The 26,326-nt window shown below is 39.1% G+C and overlaps 1 protein-coding gene and 1 long non-coding RNA gene across 4 annotated transcripts in view; one reads left to right on the top strand and one right to left on the bottom strand.

Annotated features, from left to right (window-relative positions):
- Positions 1 to 9,859, top strand: part of fstl4 (follistatin-like 4) — a 283,334-nt gene extending 273,475 nt beyond the window's left edge. For both annotated transcript variants that reach the window (XM_029518729.1, XM_029518728.1), the window contains exons 14-16: positions 418 to 525; positions 5,060 to 5,169; positions 5,379 to 9,859. In XM_029518729.1, the coding sequence (XP_029374589.1) occupies positions 418 to 525; positions 5,060 to 5,169; positions 5,379 to 6,081 (921 nt within the window). In that variant the 3' untranslated portion in view covers positions 6,082 to 9,859. The remainder of the gene's footprint in view (positions 1 to 417; positions 526 to 5,059; positions 5,170 to 5,378) is intronic.
- Positions 1 to 25,435, bottom strand: part of LOC115053873 (uncharacterized) — a 30,406-nt gene extending 4,971 nt beyond the window's left edge. For both annotated transcript variants that reach the window (XR_003841536.1, XR_003841537.1), the window contains exons 1-2: positions 25,044 to 25,435; positions 8,717 to 8,791 (exon numbers count right to left, since the gene is read on the bottom strand). This is a non-coding gene — a long non-coding RNA (uncharacterized LOC115053873). The remainder of the gene's footprint in view (positions 1 to 8,716; positions 8,792 to 25,043) is intronic.
- Positions 25,436 to 26,326: the final 891 nt, after the last annotated feature.

Here is a 26,326-nt window from a genome sequence, read left to right as displayed (position 1 = left end):
AAATATGCCCCGTCAATTTCTTAGAGCTGCGCATTGAATAAACAAGATGAAGGATAAATCTCCTCTGAAGTATATTATCTGTCAGGAGAAAAGCTCTGCTGTTTATTGGCCAGCACATCTGCTGAGACCTGCTACTGCAATAATCTACAAATAATCGTTCTGCTGTCTGTTGATGAGAGGATTCTCCCAGTTGATCAGCAAAATGAATGAATCTCATCTTTCATGTTTATTATTCACCAGCATGGATGGTTTTTGTTTTTTTCTGTCTTGTGGTTTGTTTTGTTCTTGCAAATTTTCCTTTGATATGTTAATGACTGTTACTTGTTAGATTTGAAAGTAATTGACATGTTTGTGTTGTTTAACATGTACAGCAGTGAGAAAATAATTCATCTTTCTCTGTCTCTCTTCCTCTTCTAGGCAGTAGCAACGGACCCTTTTCCAGTAAAGATGCTCTATGACAAATCACATGACCAGGTGTGGGTGCTAACATGGGGGGATATGGACAGAACGCACCCGACGCTTCAGGTAAGTGTGTTTGCGAGCATCATCCTTAGAGAAAATGTTTAATACAGTTGTTCTTCGATCATCATTAGTTAAATCTTTAAACCTATGAGATACCGTCAGTGAGTCCATCCGTTACCTACAGGCAGTGCACTGAACGCAGCGGTCAGTCGTTTCAGCTGACCGATCAGCAATGAGCTGACGTTTGTTCACTAAATCACTACTACAATAAAATATTTTGGTTTTATCGTGCTTTATTATCACTTGATAAATAAATATTGTAAACATGTATTCATGTATTATGTAGACAGTAAATTAGACAGTTTATGGTCATGTGGGTCAATTGGGATGACAGTGACAAGTAAAATTCCCTCCGCAGACTGGGTGCGTTTGTCACTTCCTCTGCTTCATTGATGTATCTAATGAAGCTGCTAACTAAGTTTCAGGGAGTCCATGGCTATCACAGACTCATTTTTAAGTGATTAATATGCATAAAATGGTGCCCGGTGCACCTTTTAAGGTAGAAAAAAAAATAGCCCCTCTTTATTATTGTCTTATTTGTAAACCACACAACACCGATTTCTGCCCTGAATGTATTTGTGAAGTGTGATGAGTGATTATCTTGCTGTGAGAATATTATCTATATAAGCCATTTAAGAAGGTTTACCAAGCAAGGAGGCCAGCACCTCATGACTAATTGAGCTCTGTTTTGTACCTGCGTCCTTGCTCATGTGCTAACTATTTATGTGGCAACATCTAATCTCTGTATGTTTTAGACCATTTACTGAGCCAGCAAAACAGATATTCACAGCTGCAGTGTTGTTGGCTTGTCCTGGGCGTCCCTTTGGACCTCTGGTGTTGGAGGCTTCATAAATGAGAAATGATCACAGGTGTGGTTGTATTTAATCCACCTCGGGGGACTGGGTGAGGCGAGTGTAGAAAGGGGCGGATTAAGAGAGGGTCGAGGAGGGGGAGGGGAGGGAAAGGAGTATAGCTGGTGCCCATGGGAGAGGCATGATGCTGTTTTTATGGGGCCGGTGTTTATATGTCTGTGTTCGCCTCTGCAACTGTGGAGCACAGAGCCATGGGTAAAGCCACCGAGGGATCCCATTGTAATCTCTGTAATAGACGCAAACATGTTTATTGTTGTGCATTGTGCCCCATGGGAAGGATCCCATTATAATCGTGTGAGGTGCTGTGTTCACTCGTTGCTGTTTGGGGGATGTTCTGTGTGGGCTCATTGTGGGAATTGCAGAGGGATGATACTCTGAAATGTATAATTTTTCCTCAGGATCTTTGAGGTGAATTGACTCATTTTATATTCAGAAAGTCGTTTGAATGCATTAAGGATTTTTTTTTTTTACTGCTCTTGGTTTGAACACCAGTGCTTTTAAATTGTTAATAGTTAATCATTGGTTGTGTATTTGTTAAATGTAGTCTAGTCATTTGTCAGATTGTTCCACATATAATACTTTTTTGTGTTGTAGCTTTTAGACTTCAAAGTAATATTTAAAGATTTTCTTTCTTGTTTTTTTAACAGTAATTAGGGATTGCTTAGTATGTGAAAGTGCCACTGTGTTCTGGCAACAAAAAGTAGTCACAAGACAACCTGTGTGTGGGTTTTAACAGTTTACTGACAATTTACAATCTGCATGGCCAAGTAGATTGACACATCCATGTATGCATTTGTCTGGGCTTCAGTTTTGAGCCTTTTCTTTATAGCGTGTAGGTGTACGAGCAAGAGATTTTTCCCCCAGTTGTTTTTAAACTTCTGTCTGAGGTTATAGTCTTAAATGAAGCAGAAAATTATATGAAAAGATGGTTTTCATCACAGACAAAACAATTTCCTCCTCATATAATTTGAAACTGCGTGCTGGCACCAGCTTTGCATAACGTTTCTCCTGTTTTTTGGCGGCTGGTTCAACTGAGGCAAACAGTTTTTGTTTTTTGTTTTCCATATTATTCATTTCCCCTCTTTCCAGAGTCATTCAGGAGTAATGAATAATTAGAGAGCAGGGCATGAATCACTCAAAAATGCAATTCTAGGGAAACCACATAATGGATTGGAGGCCAAATGGATCACACGACAAATAAATGGTCTGATAATGTCATTATCATTTGGACTGAAAGTAATTGACCTGTTCAGCAGCAGCCTGTCACTTGCACAAGCACCGTTTCGCTTCAGCAGATCATTTATGTGTGTGTGTGTGTGTGTGTGTGTTTGTGCATGTTAATCTGTGCACATGTGATGCGTGTGTACATGCGTATGTTTGGTAGCGTGTTCAGTTCAGTGTGTGTGGCATTTTTAAGCAGCCAAATTTTGGGATGGCTCGATATCTCTATGTAAACATCAAGAGGGAGTGTGATTGTCAATTCATTAGAGAAGACAAATGGAGGAATCTCTGCCGGGCAGAGAGAGACATGGCCTTTCCGACTGTCAGTCCAGTCTGCCTCTACGTGCCAAAAAGCCATTTTACTGAGGGATATTGTTTTTCTCTGTGCTAACACAAAAGGACACAGTATTTCCGATGTATTTCTGCTTTTTATGTCTCTATTAACTTTGCCAAATGTATGTTTAAGCCTGAATAATATCAGTATAAATCCCAACAGGCTGGTAAATTCAACTCCATATTTTAACTGTGAACCTGCAACAAGTTAGCTTTGGTTTTGTTCTCTTTATTTTGGTCATCTGCCAGTTTCTGTTTTAATATGAATAACACTTTGTATTTCAAAGTGCCCTGAAGTGGCACTGGAGCATTGCATGCAGTATTTTAATATCAGGACTGATGCTTTTCTCTTCCTGGGGGCAGCTACAACGAGTGTTTGCTGTTTGATTTGAAGGTGACTAATTGTGTTATAGTATTTGACATACATGTACTCAGTCAACATCAATTACCAGCATTGTTTGCAGGCAAATCTGAAAACAGCATTTAGACCGCTGCTTGATATAAGTTAAGCAGTTAATACAAGATAAGTAATTTTGACAGTACATAAACAAAGTTGCAGCCCTATACCATGCACTGTGCAGGGTTATATTAAAATGCCTTGCAAGATTTTGTGATTTTCTTACATAACATAAATGCGCTGGAGCGTTTGAGGAATACCATCTTATTTGAATGTCTTGTGCTTAGGAAGAGGTGGAGGGGCCTGGGGGGCTACTCAAGGCTTTTGGAGACTGAATGTTTTTGAAAAGCAAAATCTGCAGTACTCGGTCAGAACCAAATCCCCCTCAGGTTTTAGGGCAGCCAGTGAGGCGGGAGCAGAGTAAAACTCATTGCTGAGTGTGTGGATATGAAATCCAGGGATGAGCAATGACAAAGGGAAGCCAGTATCATTACGTTTTGATCATCTTCAGCCCCAGAGACTACAGTAGCAGCCTGTATAACATGTTAACTCATTAACGTCCCTCATTGTAATGTTGTTGTAATGACTTTCTTTAACCAGGCTTCTTCTCATGTCTTACAAGCAGTAAGCAAAAAGAACAATTTTGTTCAAAATTGATCAAATATTTAGGAGGAATATATTGCAGAAATACAGCAAAGGTGACAACTTGCAGCTTTAACTGAATTTCTGTTTGTCTGCATTTGATAGTTCTGAGGAACTATGTTGGAGTCCGGCCTCTTGACGAGCATCAAGTAGGGGTTCAGCTTTAATGATGCAGGAGGAGACCTCAGAATCGATTTTACAATCAATCTCCTCCTTTAAAAAATATTATATATTCTCTTGCAACATTTGCCTTGATGTCGAAACCAAGAATTCAAAATCAGCCAAGTTTCTCCAAGTATAGGAAGTGGCCTCACACAGCTTTTAAAAATGCATGATCACACACACGTAGAGGTCCCATAAACCACCTCACTTGTCCTTGACTGTGACCTGAGCATGTAGGCATATATGATAAAGCATATGTCATGAACGAGGCGGTGCTCCTTCCTACGCTTTACAAACATGCTGATTCAGTGCCAGGTGTATGACATGAAAGATGGGGCTTTTACTGTGGCAGGTACTCCTAAGATAACCATCAGTGAATAAGATGCTTTATCAGAGTACTGATGCGGGGCCACACTTCAGCTCAAGTCATATACTATAGATGTTTATCTGTTCCAGGATATATGGGCATGTCAGCTGGACAAGCGCTGGCTGTTAAGACCTGATATGTGAGCCTCTATTTCATTTACAGAAACTAGCTGCAGGGCCTTCCAGTGAAACTAGGAGGTCCCAAGTTTGGCTGTCACAATAGTCAGATTGCATGGATTTGTTGTGCTCTCTTATCCAAAGCCATTTATGATAAGTGCCTTCAATCCACGTAGAGCTAAATATAATCTAAAATTGAGATGGTACCCATTTAAAGTCCTCAGGTACAATGGAGCTTTTTTTAACAGGAAAACAAAATGTAGCACCACCAATGCAATTTTGTTGGAGTTACAGGTAAAGTCTAGATAATGAAAATTTCTGAAAAATAACCTTTTTTTCATTATTCTGTACGTGTTAATTGTGTGAAACTGTCAGAATGTAAAATGTCAAATTAACAATCGGGAGTACCTGTTTGATTATTCTACAGGTAATTCTTCAAGCCAGTGTTGGAGAAGTGCATCGTGCCGTCCGCACAACTTTCCAGAGAGTCAATGACTTCTTCATTCCTCCAACAAACCTCATCATCACTCACGTGAGGTAAAGCAGCACATACACAGGCGCATATTCAGACACCTCTGACCTTAAAAACAGAGGCAAGCTCATTGCTCACTCATCACAACTGTCCCACTGAAGTAATGGCCAAAAGAGCAAATGAGAATTCTAATGAGAATCTTGATGGGTATTAATCACTGCCCACAAAAATCCAGAAAGGCTATTAACCTTTCTTTTGAACTTTGTCGATTCAGGTTTGCCTTTGTCTTCCTCAAAAATGAACCTGCGGTACACAAGATTGACCTGGAGACCTTCCACCGTGTCAAGACCATCAGCCTGAAGAACTACAGCTGCGTGCCAGTCAGCATGGCTTACACACATCTGAGCGGCTTCTACTTCATCCAGTGCCAGAGCGAGGGCCACCTCCAAGCCCCGCCCCAGCTTCTGGTCGACAGTGTGACGGACACTGTGATCGGTCCCAACCTAAATATCACAGGGCAGCCGTTTGTGTCACCAGATGGCCGCTACATTGTAACGCCCGACCAGCGGAGCTCGAAGCTGATTGTTCAGACAGTGTCATTCCAGGGGGACTTAGGTCTGAACCAGGAAATGGACGAGCCTATAGCTGTCTCTGATCTGGTTTTTCAGCCCTCCTTCACGGAGTCCAACCAGCATGTGGTGGTCGCCACCTCAGGCTCAGGCACGGACCTGCTATTTGCCGATCTGTCCTCGGGGCACACTGAGGTTCTCCGGAGCCTCAAGGAGCCCCTGACCGCCCAAGCCTGGCCCTGGGGAGGCCCCAACAGAGTGGTGGTCTCCAGTGGGTTATTCGGACAGTACCTGGTGACACCATCAGCTGAGTCCCTCTTTGTCCTGAACGGCAAACAGAGAACACCACACTGCGAGGTGTCAGACATCAAGAGAGGGAACACAATCGTCTGGGTTGGTGAGGTATGAGTAGGGGGAAAAAAAAAAAAGAGAACGCAGAAAATTAGTGAAAGATGTGAGTGGGGAAAAAAAAGAGGAAAGATCAGGCCAAATTACCTACAATAAAGATTTAAGTGAATATAAGTTGTGGACTCAACACTGGGACTGAGCAAGAGGGAAACATGCCTGGGTTTACTGTAACAAAAGTTCACTTCAAAATAGAGTAACTGAAAAAACAATAAGAAACCCTGTTGTGATATTTCTATTGGGAGAAAGTGTCAATGCCGTTCAGTGCAACAGTGATCTATGTGCACTTAACTATACAGAATTGTACATTATTGCACTTCCTTCCATGTTATCACAGCATATAGGTACCTGAAGATGGGATATTAACGAACTATGAACTATGCACAATGCTCACTTTTTTTAGAGTAAAAAGCTTTCCAGTTTTGTTTATCTCAACAATGTTTGTCGGTTTCACCAGTGCTGCATATAATCACCACAAACTGTCTGTCCTGTCAGCCTTTAGTGTTTGTGTGTTCTGAGTCCTTTTAAAAGCTACCAACCTATCTGTTTACTCGCCTTTGTCCTGGTATTGTACCGTATCCTCCCTCTGAAAGCTTTCTTTTGCCTCATGCCAGCAGATGTTGGCTTTATGCACATGTGTAATACGCTCTATTTACATTGTCTATCCAAAGAGCTCGATTTGTCCATTAGTTGTCAACAACAGATGTCTCGCTCATGCAGGAGGCCTACCCAGAAATGAACGGTATGTCCTACAGTCCCCTGCAATGGTATAATCTGTCCCACACTGTCGCTCTGTTAGTTTTTGCCTGCAGCACAACTTTGTGCTGTGGAGCCTAAAAATGCCACTTAGCAGATTCCCTCAGGATAATGACTTCGTTTACGCTGACCCACATACTGAGGCCGTGCCAAAGTGGCAACAACTTCGCTATCTAACTGGCTGTGAGCATTTGTACATCCTCCCAGAGACCCATGCATCAAGATGAAACCCCAAGGCAGATAGACTTATACCTCCCATGCGGTGATTATTCAGGACTGCACAAAATAATATTATTATTAGTTACTGTCGAGTACACAAGAAAAATTTGTTTCTGGATTTGGGATTTAAACTTGGCTGGCAGCCCCAACTGGACAGGGAAAATATATTGTATCTCAAAACCTAGTAGGCAGTTTCAAAAGTAGGGATACATTTTTATGAACAATACATACTGTACTAAACTTTTTTTTTTTTGTTGCCCAGAACACTAATTCAGGGCTTAAAGTTGTCCAGCATTGAACTTGAATTCCAGCACGGGACAGTTTGAGATTGAAAAATATATAAACATTGAAAATAATCTTACATTATAATATTGATGTGCATGGAAATGTTTCTTGCTTTAAGCCCTGCTTATCGATTGTTCACTTATTATAAAATGCTGATTTCTGCATTGTCAAAAAATGTGTACTACTTTTGAAAAACACGGTATCATCTGTCTCGGAGCAGTATCCAAATAAACACCAGCAACTCTTCATCCGTCAAGATAGCTGATATTTTCTCTCTGTGAATGAACGTCATTATTCTGTGTGTAACTTTGCTTTGGTCATCTTTGGTCATTTGCACCAATCATCATAAAGATCCATTAGCAGCAAGATTGCATTTCTGCTGCTCCGCATATAATCAGGAATTACTATTAACGACTCAGTTAAATGGGTTAAAATGGGTGCCAGTCTCGGAGTAATGGCTTTCTCTTTGTTACTCTTTATACCGTGTAGCCCTGCTCTTTGCCTCCTGGCCTCAACCTACTTGAATGTCCTCTAATATTCAGCCCTTGGTGTGATCTTCCACATTTCGTTTGATTATGTAAATGATAAAGATTATCTGAAACAATTTTTCTTAATGCAGGCAATGCATAAAATTATTTTTATTTTAGAGACAAGAACTCCTACTATGTATTTGTTGGTTTAATAGTTAAGGCAACTAACAACTTGCCAAGAACTAAGAACTGCCAACACAAAGCAGCGGATACAGAGCCCATATTCCTGAACCACACAATGCCATCTTGTTGCTTCGCAAAACAATTTACAGCAGATACTCAATCACAGCAGGATTGACTATCTTATTAATAAGGGCTGCTCTGAGAATGTTTTTGATGGATCAACATCAGCTCAGAATCTATTCTTCCCTTAAGTGCACTCAAATGTCACCCATGACTGGACAGAGTAACTAGTTGATTTGCCAAAATAAAACACAAAATTTGGTCACTGCGGAAAGAGAGAAATGCCACCCCTTCTGTAAGAACTGAACAGCCACAGAGTGTTTTGTAGTTGAAACGGGATCAATGGCATGGCTTTTGTCTAACTGATTACATCAATTACTTATTCTAGCAGTCCAAATTTTATTCTATCAGTAATTCAGGCTTATTGCTTTTAAAGTCTACACCTTCAGTGTTTGGATCAAGTAACTTTTAAAAACGAAGGTGTTGATTTTAATTGGTCAGTTATTTTAACATGAAAGATACAAGATATATTTATTTTGAGCAAAACACTGGCTTATCTGATAAAATGAAAAGCAACCTCAATGGACTTTTCTTGAGCTGAAATATGGTTGAACTTCGGAGGAACTGCTGCACATACAGGTTGTTCTCACTGCACAAATACTCACAGCCTTTGGGATTTTCCAGTTGTTGATCTTTTCATGGCAGGTCAGTAAGAAGTCATCTCAAACCCACATCTTTCTCTGAAGGTCAAGGTAAAACAGAAAAAGGAAAGTCAAACTTTAAAGAGTAGAAAAACGAAAAATGTGCCACAGTAAAATCAGCAAGAGTCTTGTGAATGGAGTATATCTGCTCATGTGCTTCCCATCCCCAGACAAACCAAGAATCAGCAATCCAAATTAAATATTAATCATCTCCTAATATGTAGTTGTGCCTGTAGGGTGCCTGTAGCTCCCCAATGCAATGTGTAGGGTAGTAACCAAGTTGTGTAAGAAAAGAAAAAGTAAACACGGAAGTGAAGCAGATTTGTCTTTCTTGTTTGTGATTTAGGTATTTGCTGCTAATCTGCCATGAAAATCATTCTGGCATGAAAACCTGTCTGATGAACTTCTTGAAGGTGATGTTGATCATGTTTCCTAGACCACTGTTGCACTGAGGAGAGAAATATAATATCTGATAAACATTTATACTTTCTGAATGGAAATCTGTTGAATTGGTAGCCCAGTTTTCTCAATGAATTAATTAAAACACCTTATCGTGAAACGAAGATTCAGGCTCTGATGCTTCCTAAAATCACTACCCCATCCAAAGTCACACCCCCAATGCCTATAAATGAGTAATCTACAGTATTTGAAAGCTCCAAGACATGCATGTTATGAAAATAGATCTCCAACATAATTATCATTGACCTTTCAATGATCTCTCACGGTCACATACAGCTTACAGTTGCTTGTGAAAAAGTCACTTTCCCTCCCTCTCATCGCCACGTCTGTCAGCTTATCTCTTAAGGTTGATTCAGCAGTATGACATTGCTACTAGAGCCAAGGAGAGCAAAAACAAAGAGAGACTGCACCTGTGCTTGCTGATATATCTACATTATTGGCTAGCTCATGTTGTTTGTTTGGATCTACCTTCAGTGTCACATGACTATTTCTGTACCTCTCCGTTAACCCTCCAAATAAGGGGCTGAGCTGACCCGCTTGGTGTGATAGACATTTATAGGAACCACTGTTGTAGATAACATTGTTCATGTTTAGAACAGGTTCCGACTAACTGTACAGTTTTCTTTATGCATTTTGTGTGTTCTGGTTTATGAGGGAATTGTTTTGTAAGAAAATATCTAATTAAATATATTGTAAAAATCAGTCGTTTGGCAGTCTCTTAACAGTCCACCTGCCCAAGAAGGCAGCAAAACAGGGGAGTTACTATTAGTATGAAAAAGTTACAAAATGACCAGAGTTTCTCAGAGAACAAGATGATGTGAACGATAGCCTGCTCTGTCCAGAACAACAGGGCGCACTTAAAAATATGAAATTCACTGCCATAAATGGCAAATGGCACAGAAACTCAGCATAAACATTTCAAAAGCTGGAATTTATAGATAAAAAAAAAAGTACTGATTCATTTTCTGCTACTCAGTTCATCCATTTTTCAGAACTGCCAAAGGTCATTTAGTAGATATTTCGCCAAGGGTGGCATATATGAAAATTGAGCTGAGCTGTCAGTTAATTGGTTTGTCATTCAAGCAATTTTGATTAGAGATAATTACTTAATTGGCAAATTATGCCTCTACACTATTGGCATTATGCTGCATGTGGTCCCTCCTTCTTGTAGACACAATGTCTCAGGAGCCACATTGAGGTCATTACTTCAAATTCAAAAGTAAAATGGCTTCAGAAAACACACATACATTTCAAACACGAACTATGAAACAACTTAACACAAAGACCTAATAAATTAATGGCGAATGTCCTGCAAAAAAACTTTGAATATTATTTGATGCTGTAACTCAGGAACAGGAGGAGAGATTGTCAACATATTTCCTACATTCTCACTGATTGGTGGAGACAGACTATGGCAAGATAGTAATTCTAGTTTGTTTTTGCAAGACCTGGTTTAAATCAATGTGTTTGCGTGCTGAAGGTTTATGGTACAACAGTTAGGAATCAAAGCCATTGTGAAGCTGTGCACACATGCAACTTGTAATGTTACTGCTAATATACAAAACCTTAGTCATTGCAAGTGCAGAGCCAATGTTTAAAAAATAAAAAAACAGAAAAAAGAAATACTGTAGCAGTGAAAGGCAGACACCAGAAGTCTTCCCTTTTCTATAAGCCCAAAGAACTTGACTGGTCAATTGGTGTTCTGCAAACTATAGGCAGCTCAATTTTTACACCCCACTTTTTATTCTGCTGGATGGTATTCAATTTTAACACGATGCAAACTTTCCCTGCCAAACATTGAACAACATTGCTAAAATATCCTCAGGATCTGCAATGTCTGCTATGAGGTCTGTACTGTGGCTGTCAGTGTCACTGTACAGCAGTTTTAGATCATCCAAATCAATACACACAATTGGCTGATGCATTTTTAAAAACGTCAGTAACTGAAATTCAAACAAATCCTGTTTGTTGATCAACAGGGGTCTGGTTTACAAATTCAATCATCTGATGCATAGAACAAATTGATTCAAATCCACAAGTTTCTCTCGTGACACCAATTTCTGAACCCAAACATGGAGAAATGTATCGATGTCAGTCTAAAGGGAAACTGTACAGATTCACAAACATGCCCAACTGCTAAATCAGCCTGGGTGACGACCTTCTCTTTCAGTACAGATCTCAAGTTGTAGGCTTTAAGAGGCTGAGCAGAATTTGTTGGTGCTCCATGACAGCCGATAAAGAGTGACAGTCTAATCTGATGCTCAACTGCCAACCATCATAACATTAACACTTGCAGCAAAAAAGTGAGAGTGTGATTCAATCTCCACTACTGCAGATCAAGGCTGTTAAATCCATGTCCCACTTTACGAAAACCAGGCCATGCAGATGGAGTTGTCCAGGAGGTGCAGCCAAAAGCTCCAACTGGGTCACAAACTAATTAGAGTCTTGATTTTTGCTTTTGCAATTCTGCCATTTCTTTGTAAACAGATTGTCAGAATTTGTCTGGATTAACATTTAATGATAAACATGTACTTGGATACTTAGCAGGCTCATTTGAAAGTCTGTACTTTGAGCACCAGCAGTAACGGGTTGGAGCTGCTCAGGAACACCATAGCGATCACTGATCAGATGATAGGATGATCATCATGTGAGAGCAGGTGTCACACAGGCTAAAAGGTGATCATTCTTCCCAGTCCTTCTTTCCATATTTCTTGGAGACAATTTGTAAATGCAGCTACTTTTCGCATTGTAGGATGACAATGGGCATCAATGTATTTGTACTACTGAAAGAGACACGTGTCTAAGGCAACACTTAATGTAGACATGAAAACCAAATGACAGCTTGTGGCTCACCTGATGGCCAACACCTAGCTGCAGTGACAAGTTGTCAAGGTTGGAAATTTATGTTAATAATAACTGTTGAGCTGTTCTCCAGATGGATAGCAGATAGCAGCAGACTGATAATTAATGGACCGGCCTCTGACTACAGAAGACTGACAGAAACAGACTAACACAGATTTGCCAAAGCCTCCAATAGGGGAGAGGACACATCCAGGCGCTGCTGAGAACCAGAACAGGCTGAAGGTCAAAGGCAGAGTAGTATGGATCCATATGTCAAATTGTCATCCGGCAGCTCACCTGATCGCTCACAAGGAGGTGAAAAGCACTCCTGAGTTGAAGGGTGGATCATTTTCTTCTTTCTGTTGGGTGGATTTGCACAGGGGACAATGCAATGGGGTTTCAAAAAACCAATAACGCAACCTTAACACTAACAGGGTTACAGACCACATATGGAAAGACAATATATGGCTGCAGACACAGAAAAAAATGCCAACATTTGAGCTGCATTAACTAACAAGAGCATGATGAAGTGAGCAAAATATTGGGCAAAATCATTTGATGGGATATTATTTCATTAACCTCTGTTTTGGTTGAAATACAGTGTTTCAGGAAACACTGCATAGACAAAGGTATGAATGTATTCAACAAGATACCAACAAAATGTGGTTGCACACCCTCCAATTTATCAAGCCAGTAAAGATGAGAAGAAGCCAGCTTCTACTACAAGACATATCCAAAGCAGAACGCAAAATTCACCATGAACAACTTTAAGACAGTCCCCACGATTCACTTGCAAAAATTTGGGGTAGATTTTAAGCACACTGTGTGTACAAGACAGCCCAAAATTTCTCTGAAGAGTGGGTGAGAAATCCTAAATGAAATTTGAGGCAAAAACTGTAAGTCAGCTGAGGGCGATGGAATAAAAATTAAAATTTTGTTAATTAAATAGAAAGTAATGTTATGATATATTTTACACTATTTAACCCTATTCTTCGAACAAGACCCCCAAAAACCACACCAAACATGAGTCGGTCTACCTTTGCTATAGCTGACAGGGTGAGGAAGTGTTGACGGTTGCAGAGCCTGGAAAATGACCAGATATTCCCAAGTAGTCCCTGTCTTAAGTGTGACACTCATCATGTGCCGCTGCATTTGCTGCAGCTGTTATCATTTATGGGCTCAGTCCACCGGTGCGCTGGCATCGAGCTGGCCTATTTTGTTTCTGTGCTCAACACGCTCCAGCAATCCATGACCATTACTTACAACACTGTACAGCTGAGGGACACTGTCAATACACTCTCCATCAGTGTCAGAGTGATAGAGAGGGGTGAAAGAGGGACTTAAAGATTTCCTGAAGTCAAACATTGGAGAGGTAGGAAAACACTGAATGCAGTTAGCATCCACTTCATGCCAGTTTCCATTTACCAAGAACCAGAGCAGAGAACAGAAGACGCTGTTCTTCTTCCCAACATACAGAAATCAGTTTGTACTATCTAAACAGACAACCATGTTGAACAGGAGACTGCTGTTTTTGTACCTATTTTCTAAATTATTTCAACCACATTTCATTATCTATTTGAGCGTTGGAAATAGTCACAGTGGTCCGATGATAAAGAACCTAAGGCTGGTTGTTCACTTCAGGTTTAACAGTCAGCCACACTGGCAAGACAATTAAGAACTGTCGTTAAGCTAAACACAACCACACTTGAATAACACCTAGGGACTTAAGATTTATCACCTCCAAAGTCTTTCACTCACACAGCTACCTCACCCACACCAATCGATCAATAGTCAAACTGATTAGATAAAAGCTGCATCAAATCAGTCACATATGCTGACAACTGAGAGCTGTTGCTTCACTGACAGAGTACCGATGTCTAATTCCACTCGAACTGCTCTATGTAGCCGCAGTTATCAGAGGAGAAAGAGTGGAGATGCTGTTTGCACAGACCATTTACTGACATAATCACACATAAATATTGCGCATGCATGTTGGAGAAACTGATGCATCTTGACCTTTTCAACATTTGGCTTGTTGGAGGAACAAATGCAGCAAAATTGCATCAATATTAATGCTAATAACTATGTTAATGTTTCCAACCATCTCTCTGGGCCTCGAGATTAATCACCCAAGAGCTAAATCTGGCACAATGCATGAGATTAATGTTTTGGGGGTTATTATGCTTTTGGTTGTTTTTTGACAGTCCATCAGACCCCTGGGGGCCTCAGTTGTTTTGTTTTAGTTTTTTTGCCATGCTGTGAAAAACATTTGTGAAATCATTTGAATGGGATATACAATCAAAAAAACAAAAAACAAAATCAACCTTAGAACATATGTTTTAAGAACGTTAAATATCACTTTTCAGTCACCGGTAATACAGTTGGTAATACAGTTTATTATTAATATTAGTATCAACAAACACTCAAAACAAAAAGGATCTGAAATTGAGTTCTGAAAGCTGCAAATCACTTTAATCTGTGCGGTAATTGCTAAACGGAATCAACGCTGTCTCATGTAGAGGTCGTAGTTTTTATTGCAATCATTTATGATTGTGAGGCAGTAAAAACATATTACATGCCATCAAAAAATTCTTCAATAAAATCTTGGTTATCTTGGTTTTTCTCCGTGGACCAGTATGAAACAACCATATGTCTTCAGCCTCAACAGTTACGATATTCTACAACAAATGTAGAGTACCAACCGAACACACAAACAAGAATTTATTCAGGAGGTCAGCAGCAAGTCAGATCGTTCAAGCTGACACAGCACAAGAACATCCCATCATGCTTCCTTCACTGCAGGAGAGAAAACAGTGCATGGAACCGTATTAAGATATGGGGAGCTGTTTGATTGGCAGTTGCTGAGCATTGTTTCTGTGCAGTGATGTTTTCATCATTAGAGCTGCCTCTCGCAGGGCAAAATACCTCAAATCGAGACATATATTGCTAGAATTCTGGCACCAATGCATCATTCATTGCAAGTTGCAACATAACAGCAAACAAACAACGGCGAAAAACAAATAAACAAGCATGGTGTCATCTTCTTCTGCTCATGGCTGAGAGAACATTCCTGCACACAAGCACAGCGAATAGAGCAGTACTGCTAATAGACACACCGATGGAGCCGTAAAGCCACCTGACAGACAGAGCAGCATTACAGCCAGGCGACAAGAAAAGAAATCAAATAGGAAAGCATCTCAGGCGATCCTCTCAAGGCACAACACATCACATTGGACATCACGAGGGAAGCCTCAATGCAGGAGCAAATAAAAATACCTATTTTAAGAAGATTTACACACTTAGATGCAGCCATCTGTGCATCGATGCCTTCGCATGACTGATCCAGTCAGTTCAAAGATGTTTTGATATACTCAGCGGCCATTTTTGTGGCTGACATTTATACTATCAAATGCAATCCTTCATTATACATTATACGTCAAACTTAGTTCAACTTAAAAGCTAGAACAGAGCAAAGTTCCATCTTTGTTTTAAGGTGTTTTTTATTTTCTTCGTCAGCTGGATATGCAGGGTTTAGCGACTACCTGAGTCTCAGGCCCAACAGTTGTACAGGGATAAATGAGATTTTATTTTGTGTTATTGTGTGTATCTCACTGAGCATATTTTAGTTCAGCGAGAAATCATTAAATCATTCAGCATTACGCACAGTCAGATGCCGACCTCCTCACACAGACTCTGAGCCATCTGAAAGGAATATGGACAATTTGGACCAATGAACTTGCATAACTGCTGAGACTGCAATTCCTCCTCCTTACACCACAACATGATTTTTCAAAGACCAATGGATCGGAGTTTTATGTTTATCTTTTAGTCTGTCTTCAGAGGCGAAGAAGTAAAACCTGTTAAATCACAGAAAAACAGCAAGCACCCCCCCCCCCCCCCAATTTCCTTTTAGCAGAAGAAATAGTGGCTCTCGGGGATTGTTTGTCAGATCCCCAGTCTTGATTCTGTTTCACAATGGTACAGACGATTAAACTCCACATTTCAGCACTTAGAGATGACATGGGGTTATGATGAAAGCATTGCATTTACTTTTTAGGCGTGTACCTAATGTTCCTGACAAGAACCATTTACAATAATTGCAAAATAAATTGCATCCATTATCCCTCATAGCCTTGCACAGACAACAAATACTTTCCATTAAGGCAGCTGCTTGTGGGACAAGCTGGTCTATCATTGAGTTGCATTATGGTTTCTGATTAAAAAAATTAAATATAAAATACAAAAATAAACATAAAGGCTGTTGTAGAGTGATATGTGTAAGTGCAAAGAGTCTCTCTGCGTTTCAGCCGAACCGTTAGAGATGTTTTAAACTTTAGGGTGCTTTCTGGAACCACAACCCAGGTGAAAAAAAAGTATACTTCAGCATACTAAATTTAAGCAAACGTAGTATACTTCACATGCACATAATTAGTGTGCACAAAGTGTGTTAGCTTTGAATACTAGAAAGGTACTTAATATACTAATGAGACATCATTGGTGCCACTTAAGACAAACTAAAATACAACTTAGTGTACTTATCTGTACTATTTTGAGACACCATTAAGATCAACTTAATTATACTTAAATACAACCTTCTCTGCTAATACTGTACTTATTTGAAATGTTCTTTAATTCAATTCAATTGAATTTTCAGATTACTGTTAATAAACTTGGAATATACTGGAGATGTATTTCTAATTTAATCAGAATGTGTTGCATTGCATTTTAAATATGTTTACAAAAAATATAGTTCATCTTAGTTGTGTCTCAAAATAGTACAGCTAAGTACACTCAGTTGTATTTTAGTACATGTTTAGTAAAATTAAGGATATGTTATTAGTGTACCAAGTACATTGTTAGCACATAAAAAATAGCACACTGTGAGTACACTAATTGTGTATGCAGGACATATACTAGATGTACTTCATGAAAATACACTTCAATAGTACACAGAGAGTATAGATTTTTTAGAATTCATTTGAATTTTGTATGACTTAAGTGAACATAAAAAATTATTGAAACATAACTAGAGTAGGAAATAAGTTTATTTTTTAATATGCACGGCATTAAAGGAAAAATGTGCATGAAGAAGGTACATTTAAGTGCAACTTAAAGATGTACAGTTTAGTGTAGTCAGTTTTACCAAATTGATATATTGTAATTTTTTTTCGTGTTATCAGAATGATATTGATATTTTTGCAATGTTATTGACTTTGTTATAGACAAATTTGAATGCTGTCAGAACTAATTATTATGTATATAATATAATTGATGCATGCACCATAATATATCATGAACCTTTACACGATATATCTGTGGCTCTATGGCTTCAGTCACAAAGCCAAACCAATCGATGCTCTTTATATTTTCACAGTTTAATGGCTCAAGACATAAAATAACATCTTTGCAATTTTTCCTCAGACGATGCCAAACTGTCCCATAGAGAGAGTAGATGCCAGCTGATGGTACGATGATAAGTTTATGATAAAATGGTAGATTCCTGAAATGTACTGTGGCATTGGCCTGAACCTACTTGGAACTTCCAAGGTTTCTGGATTATCCCACTTCAATAAGCAGTGATCCACAGAGAGAGTAGTCTGCTGTGGGCTCCATAAGCAGGAAACAGCAAGCATGATGGGTTTCATACATACACAGACCCTATTTGAAAAACTGCTACATCCACTCTAAGTATTTTTGAAGAAAATCTGGTCATGTATGGTTTCAAAGTGATCTTCATTCATTTATTCATTACTTAGTCAAATCTGGCCTTTGTAGGTTTCAGCAGCAGTGACTGAAGACTGAAAGACCTCAAGTATCAACCAGATTGCTCAAGCTCTTATTGTTCTTGCTTGATTGATTCATGCTCAATGTCTTTTTCCATGAAGTAGGAAGTTAATTCATTGACCATGAAAATAAAGAATGTCTATGAATTCACCCAAAAAACAACGAAATGCCATTTTAGTGTCTCCTATAGTGACACCTCTGTCTGATAGAGCTGTTAGAGGCATGGATATGTAATGAATTAAGAAAATATACCAACATCTTCCCCTCCCTCTCCCATTATTCTAACTTTTCACTCTGTTTACTTTTGCTAATCAACTTTGAGTTTATTTTCTTCCACATCCCAATAAACAACACGTTAATCCTGCTGGGACAGGCAGGTGGAAATGAGCGCTGAAAGGAATTAGCTAATGGCATTTTAGCAAGGTGTCTGCGGTGATATAATGGGGAGCCACGAAAATAATGTTTGTTTGTTTTATTGTCGGTGTCAGACCAAGCCAGTTGTCAGTCACAGAGAGTTGCCAACTTCCAAGACACGGCAGGCACTGCCCATCTAGCAGCAGTATATGGATAAGGAATTCGTATCTTCAATCTAATCTCACTAGTTTTGACAGAGAGAAAAAGTACAACGGTGAATGAGTGGACAGCTTTGCAGAGGGAGGTAGAGAAGAGTACTGACCTCTAATGGGTTTTGTGAAAAGAATTGCATTTCTGGGCCCACTGAGGTGTAGCACTTAGATATCCCCAAAGACCTCACATGAGGAGGGTGATGCAGGTAAGCTCAGAGAGTGTGCTAAATCTTGAAAGGCTTGACCTACTCATGCTTTCTACTGAGACTGGAGAATCTGAGTCATGTGTAAGTGTGAGAGACATTCAAAGAAAATTTGTGTCAAATGTTGTACAGGCACTAATCTGAAAGCCACTTGAAAGACTCCATAAATTACATGTGGCATCAAAAGGAATTAGATCCAAATGAGAATGTAATGAAAACACAGAGGAAGGCAAAGAGGTGTAATTTAACCCATTTCATGTTTGCCATACGCAAGAAAAATAATATGAATTAGAAGCAAAGTACGTAATTGTGCAAAAGTGGAGAAGTTTAAATACTGTTTACCACAATGCTTTCATATAGTCTGCACATCATTGCCAGTATACTCTGTGGGTTACAGTAGATTTCTGTCTCTAATTTATTGAAGTCAGAATCTGACGGGGTTCAAGGACACAAGTTCTGCAGGAATTTTATGGGGGATGAGGGAAAAAAAAACTATAGATAATTGATGATGAAGTTGTCTCTTGACAGAAACTCCACAGCAACTGAAACGACGTCTAAAAAGTGAGAACAAAGTGGCACTTAAGTACCCCTGAATTTGTCAGACGTTCTCCAACAAAAGCACTCAAAACTGCCAAGAAGAAAAATCTTGTTCCATCTCCCCCGCAAAATTTGACTTGCTGGTTGAAAACTGTGTGGCAGCCAAGAAAATCAGCGGCACATCCCGCTGTCAAGATCATCTCATCCCCATGATTCAGTTCAGACCACTCAACATACGCAGGTGTTATGCCCAAAGTGAAGCCTCTCGCAATTACGCCCCCGAGTCTTGCATCACAGCAGCCAAGAAAAAGAAAAGAATAACAGTGTGAGCTAACTATTCTGTGAGGTTTAAATCTTATTTATTTTTATTTTTGAGCAACCGAGAAAACTAATTACACTTTATTTTTACTTCATCTCCCCCACAAAGGTGTGATGGCTACATATTCCTTTCAAGATATCTGTATCACAAGGGCCAAAAAGTTAACAGTCAATTTATTTAGTGAATCAAACTCTTCAGTAGCTGAGCATATATGCAGCTTACAAATAGATGTGCCCCCAATTATCACATTCACAGCTGATCTCCTGCTAACAGACATAAGCACCACCTGATAGTGAAGCCCTCACCTGCCTCCAAGCTTAAACAGGTAATTAAAACCCTTTTACAAAACTCAATAAGATACCTTGTGTTGTCTGGGTGCTACCACAGATTACATTTTTCAAAATGCAAAATATAATAAAAGTCTGGTGACAAGAAGAACTAACTGAAGCACAAGCATCTGGTAGTACGGTGCTGATGGGTGTTAGTAATGGTAGAAAGACAGGTTTGCATGTTGATTCACTGGTGAAAGAACCAAATGGGAGGGACAACACTTATAATGCTGACAGCCTTATTTTCTCATCACACAGCGTGAGGTCCGTCCAGCGTGAGTGGACTACGTAACCAACCTTGATACATTAAACTGTTACTCTGTCTATTCAGCGTGAAAATGACAATGAATCAGTCTGGAGTCTAATGTGCTTTGCCAACGTGTTGAAGGGGGAAGCAGTGTGTTAGCACATTAACCAATTCCTCAACAGTTTGCTTTTCACAAGCAGAACACAGTGATATTGAAGGCAGCAACATTTCATTTCCAATTTAAAAAGTGTTATATCAAGTTTTGTATTGAAGCTTGGTATTTTTTAATCTCATACCATTTCAAATACATAGCTTGCCCTGTGTGGATGATTTGCACTATATTTTTCCTTTGTTTTCTCTGTATTTTTCATCTTTTTACATCTGCCTGAAGTATTGCTTGGTTGCTGGACTGTACTGTTTTGGTCGACCATGCTTTATTGTTATCACTCATATTTTCAAGATGTGAAATAATTTCATTTTATTTGCTTCTGTATTTCCACTTTAATTTTATTAGCTGCCACAGTGATCAGTCATCAGATCACTCTCTCTCCCTGAACCCCATGTCCATAGCTGCCCTTGACCAATTGGATGTATATTTCCATATGTCTAGAGAGTGAAACCATAAAGTCTCTCCTTAATTTGAGCTGAGCAAACCAAGAATTTGTTTTGTGGTTAAACTATGTTGCTATAGCAGGCATTAAATTTGCTTATCACATCAATATTAATTCATCAATTATCTCATACACATGTAAAAATTTTTTTCTGTACATTTACTTTTATTTTGTCAAGAGATTAGGCTCTACTTTTATCTGGTACCACAGCTGTTAGATCGCAAACACTGACGTGAACCCTCCTCTTTCCTTGACAGCAATAGATCACTCCTCCCTCCCTTCAATGCCAAAAGCCACCAACCTTTCTACACTACACTCCTTTGCTCATCTACTGTCATTATCACGTCAACATTTTACGCTTTTATCCTTTAGTATCCTATAGCTAAAATTAAGATGCAGCACATTGCTAAATTATTATTGAAAATTCAAAGTACCTGTACATTTGTGTTTTTGTCAACCCTTGGTGTTTCCAAACAGTGAAGCAATGAATCTACACTAAGCTTCCTGAATATCAACTGAATATAACCTAACCCTTTCAAAAAACAACAAAAAACAACTGATTGCATTTATTAGTTTATTGATGTGAAGCCTTGTAATCGAAAAGGTTTGAGGAGACAAAGTGAAGGACAATGTACCTGATAGAACAGGAGCACCCAGATCAAAAGGTGTTGAGTCGACTACAAAAGAGTATGAGCCGCGTTTTCTTCAGATTTGACCTCTATAATTTAATTAGAGCAAAGACAATCCATATTGTCCGGACTGCCTTGTAATTACGAGAGCTTATGATCCGGGAAGCTTTCCAGTGAGGAAACGATGCAGCTTATATGGGTTTGAATGCAGCGGTCAATAACTCATCAACAATGACGATGCACAAACACAAGCAGGCAGTGATCTGTGAACAGGAACACAGCTGTATATCCTTCCACAGGGAAATAGTCCTCACCTCTAAAAACAACCACACCATCTCACACTCAACAAACCAGATCGGCACAATCTCACACGAACAAACCACATACAATACTACAACAGAGACACAAGCCAACAGACAGCAGAGAGATATGATATCAAAATACAGCAAATGTTTGATAGAATATTAGCAATAAGCCAAAACAAACAGTGGCCAAATGAAGCAAGAAAAACAAAAGACTGAACAAAGAAAATCCAAACACTGCCAAATGTGCCAAATGTGTGTCTGCGAAGAGTTCACAAAACTTTTAACTAGCACCTCAGAAGAGAACTCAACTGTAACTGTAGAATTGTTACTGTAAAAACAAGCCAAATTTACTGATATAAGGGAAGGTTACATTAGAAATGTATGTCAAAACAATAACAGTCAGCACAAATTTCTCTTAGTTAACATGGGTGAAGACCACTCACACCATTTCTATCAAATCAGGTGTCCACCTGCTGAACATTAACAATAAGGAGAAATGCATGAGATGAATCCAAAGTAAAATCCAACAGGTAGCATCTGACCTAAAACAAAGTTTAGACACATATTTGATACTAAGCTAGCGTTTTATATTAGTTAAGAAAAAGCAAGTGAGCGCCTGGCAGGTCCTGTCTGAAAGCTACAAGCTAATATCGACCATGGCAAACCAAACACACGCTTAACTTTATTTACCAGCAAACCAGAGCTAATGTGTCCATCACCATACATCGTAATTATGCAACACCCTTACATGTATCCCGTTACTCCTCGAGCCTGATGACTGATCATATCAATGATAATAATAAAATAATCCTTTCTTGCACACTGACTGTGTATCATCACTTCATCACTTTTAGTGATTTGATGCAAAATCCAAATTTTGGTCTACTCAGCTTGATCCAAAGTGATTTGAATACATTTCTGTGATGCACTATACTCTCTCTGCTTTGCGTCTTTTGTCAGAAACTTGCTAAATCTTCTTTAAGTCTCCTTGTCCTTCCTATCTTGGCATCACAGCAGCCAGGCGGAGACACAATCAGCTCTTGCAGCTTTTGTGAGAGATGATCCTTTTCCAACATGACCAGTGAAGAACACACACTCTGCCAGACAGAGTCTAACACTTCAGGGCTGGTGTGGCTAAATGTTTTCATTATGGGGCGACAATGGTATGAAATCAAATTCTAATGGAGCAAAACCCATCAAACTGATAGAACAAAATTGTACCTCGTGTCAAGACTGGGGGCAATGTTATCTGCATCCTCACATTACATCTCTTATCCGTGAAACACATGTGAGGGAGGAGCAAAGCACAGTAAGGATGACTATTTTGTGGATTTTAATGCACCTTTGTCATTACCAGTCACGATTTCTCTGGCAGTTTGTCCACAAATCCATAGTTAAAGCATCACTTTCATTGATTAGCCTATTGACACTCAGATGAAGTGTTCGCCAGGAAGATCATCAGAGGTCTTCACTGTAATCTATGTCCCTAGATGTATTGATGAATGCATTCAGATTCACATTCAACACAGTAGGCAATTAGCTGACCTTTTGCTAAGAACAATTCAGGTGGAACAGAAGGATCAGCTTTGAGCTGAAAACACAGACATCAGAGTGAGCTGATGTTAGTGGGAAAAAAAAAACAACAAAAAACAACTCAGCATATCATCACCTACCTCCACAGAGTAATGAAAAACAATTCTGCAGTCTTGCTGTTTAAAAGCAAAAGTGCAGAAGAAAATGTTCTTCTCATAGTGCAACCATAATTGAACACTGAATCAATTGACTATAGTTGAAACTGAACACATTTGAAACTCTGCAACCAAAGGCTTCGATGCCAATCAACCTGCTTTTCCACAGGTTAGATAGACTGCACTGCCAACACTCACTCTTAAAATTGCCCAATTTTTTTATCTTAAAAAACTTTTTATTTTTCTTATCCCTGCAGGAGGCTTGTAAAATGAAAGCGTGGAAAAACTAAGACTCTGAAAACCTGTGCATTATAACTTTGTATTGCAAGCATGCAAAAAACAAGACTGGAAGCATTTCTAAGCCGTCACTACTTGAATGAACTGTGTCTAGTCAAAATAGAAAATTTCGTGGCTGGGGAAAAAAAAAAATTCTCTTAACAAAGAATAAATGTGTCACTTCAGTCATGTAGGCGTAAATGATGAATGCAGTTCTGTGTGTGACATCCAATATCTCTCCTCCGATGGCTTCTCTGGGACTTTTAACACGTTTTACTTGTTGACATATGTTATCACTGTCACAACAATCCCAGCTCTCACTTATAGGGTTGTCAAGAGGAGACAATGCTGTAACTCAGAGAAAGCTATTTAGTTAACAAAAAGCCACACTGAGAAAATAATTCACCAGAGACAAAGGTGCAAATATAGTAAAACATACTAACAGACAGATTATGTTAATACACAGTATATCGAATACAGCCACTTGTTCTGGCCCAGCTACTAACTCCAGTTCATTGAACAGCCCTCAGTGTCATGAATAAGAGTTTTCTGAATTTACAGACAGGTTTAAAAAGTTATCTCTTGGATCAATGTGTTTTAAGAAATTCACATGCACATTTCAGTCAGAAAATTATTTAAATAACCAATAACGTTTTGGGGGACTCTACACTGAGCTGTGTCTTCTCATTATCAGATATTTCTCCACTCTCAGCAGTGTTGAGTGACATCTTCTGCTGAGCCATGAACTCACAGTAAAACTGTTACTGAGAAACATATTCATATTCATGAGAGGCATCATGTCATATTTTGGAGGAAAAATGGCTTGCAACAAACCTTTCATGTATAATGCGTGAAAAAAAGCACTACTTTCCTGTAGAGGTTCACAGATTTTTCAAAGGCAGCTTTCTGAGTAAACACATTTGCTACTTCAAATGGAATAGTTGCACACTGTATGTAAGCCTGCAAATCATGTTTCATTTCATTATCAATGGATCTGAAAATTAACAGAGCAATTTGTTCCAATAAATAGTCAAACTCTTTATATCTGAGAAGCTGGAACTACCAACTGTTGACAATTCCTGCTTTGTCGCCTAATAAAAATAAGTTTGCGGTGTAATTTTCTGCTCACCTACTAAATGAACTGATCTACAAACTGTTTCAGCACAATTTGCAATGACGAAGTTCGCAATTTTCCACAAAAGAAAGAAGAAAAACATCAACAGACAGACAGAAACTAAATTATATATTACTCATATGGTCAATGGAGACTCAGCCACCCTTAACTGACTGTTGAGGAGCTCACACAAAGGCTACTAATTCGCCAGCAACAATCACCATTACACCACAAATGAATACTGGAAGAAGTAACAATAGTTAATGAGTGACATTTCAAGAAAAGGGCAAATAATGTTCCTTTTATCTATTTTGAGTCAAAAGACATAAAGTAACAGGTCTTCAATACAATACAAGAAAATGAACAAAATGGGAGTGACTCACATGTTTTCTTTTCTATCTTAAGATTTCTATGCCTTCAGGGTAGATCGTTTGGATTGGAACACGGGAGGTTTAAAGAAGCTGTCGTCCTTATTGTTATCACAGCGTTATTGCGTCCTTGCACGCTCAACCTAAATTGGCATCCTGCTGAAACAGAGAGAACTTCCACTGTATAAATTTAGATTGCAGTCCAAAGTCACAAGTCTCTTGAGGTGTACAAAGCACAGAGCCACTTCCTCCGTGCATTTTAAATATGCGTCACAGGTGAAAATCAAGTCTGAGCACATTTTCTGGGCTGGTTTATTTCCTAAGTAGAACCGCTGGGTGAAATCTGTCAGTGGCGTCGTGACTGAGCGCTCTCTAAGGAATCATGCAAGTGCAAATTCACTGCACATCCCCACAAAACCCAAATCCCTCTGATCTGAAATTTTCTTTTAATTTTGTCTTTATCTTTCCTTCTTTGCCTTCTTCTTTCTCTTAAGGTTGCATGGCTCTCTGGCCAGGAGCAGTGGAGATAAAGACCATATTGAGGAAGTAAAAAGAGGAGGTTGATTACATGCCTCACTTGGGGCCAGGACTTTTCTTTGTGCCTGACTCTGCGTGTGTGAGTGTGTATGTGTGTGTAGATGCTTTGGCAGTCATTCAGAGCTGCAGGGCAAAGTCTGCTTCTGTGTAGCCCTCTGCATGGGGCTCTTTCAGGGATCCTAACCTTTTTTGGCAGGTGAGCCCACACTGATGTTCAACAAAGCTCAAACCTTCCAAGTCTGTACATGCACACTGCAACTGATGAATTTGATTCTTCGGGCAGCTGCAGGTGTTCTCCTCATAAATAATAATGATAATACAAGTGATTAGCTTTTCAGCACATTCAAGTATACTACATTACAAAAGAGGGAGTGCAGTACAAATAAAATTTCACAGAATAATTATAACTCTTTGCAGACCAAAAATGAAGACAAAGCTATTTTTTTACTGATAAAATTATGTCTTTATATTACACTGATGACTGAAAATCGCAGAAACACTTTCTCAAAAATAAAATGAACATTAGTTGAATTGGTTGATAAATTGCTAGAAAACAATAACTAATAAAATCATACAATGTAGCGTTATTTTACTTAATCACATGGCCATCTTTTAGAAACTAACTGCTCACTTTGTAGAATAGTCATAGTCAGTCATAAATCCCTTTGACTACAAATGTCTGGCATTGAACACAAACACCTGGAAACATCAGCATTTTTAACGGACATAAGGTCCATAATCTAATATCAGTGGCATGGACG

The sequence above is a fragment of the Echeneis naucrates genome, chromosome 14 (genome assembly GCF_900963305.1).
Source record: "Echeneis naucrates chromosome 14, fEcheNa1.1, whole genome shotgun sequence".
NCBI lineage: Eukaryota > Metazoa > Chordata > Actinopteri > Carangiformes > Echeneidae > Echeneis > Echeneis naucrates.
This window is presented reverse-complemented; position numbering and strand designations above follow the sequence as displayed.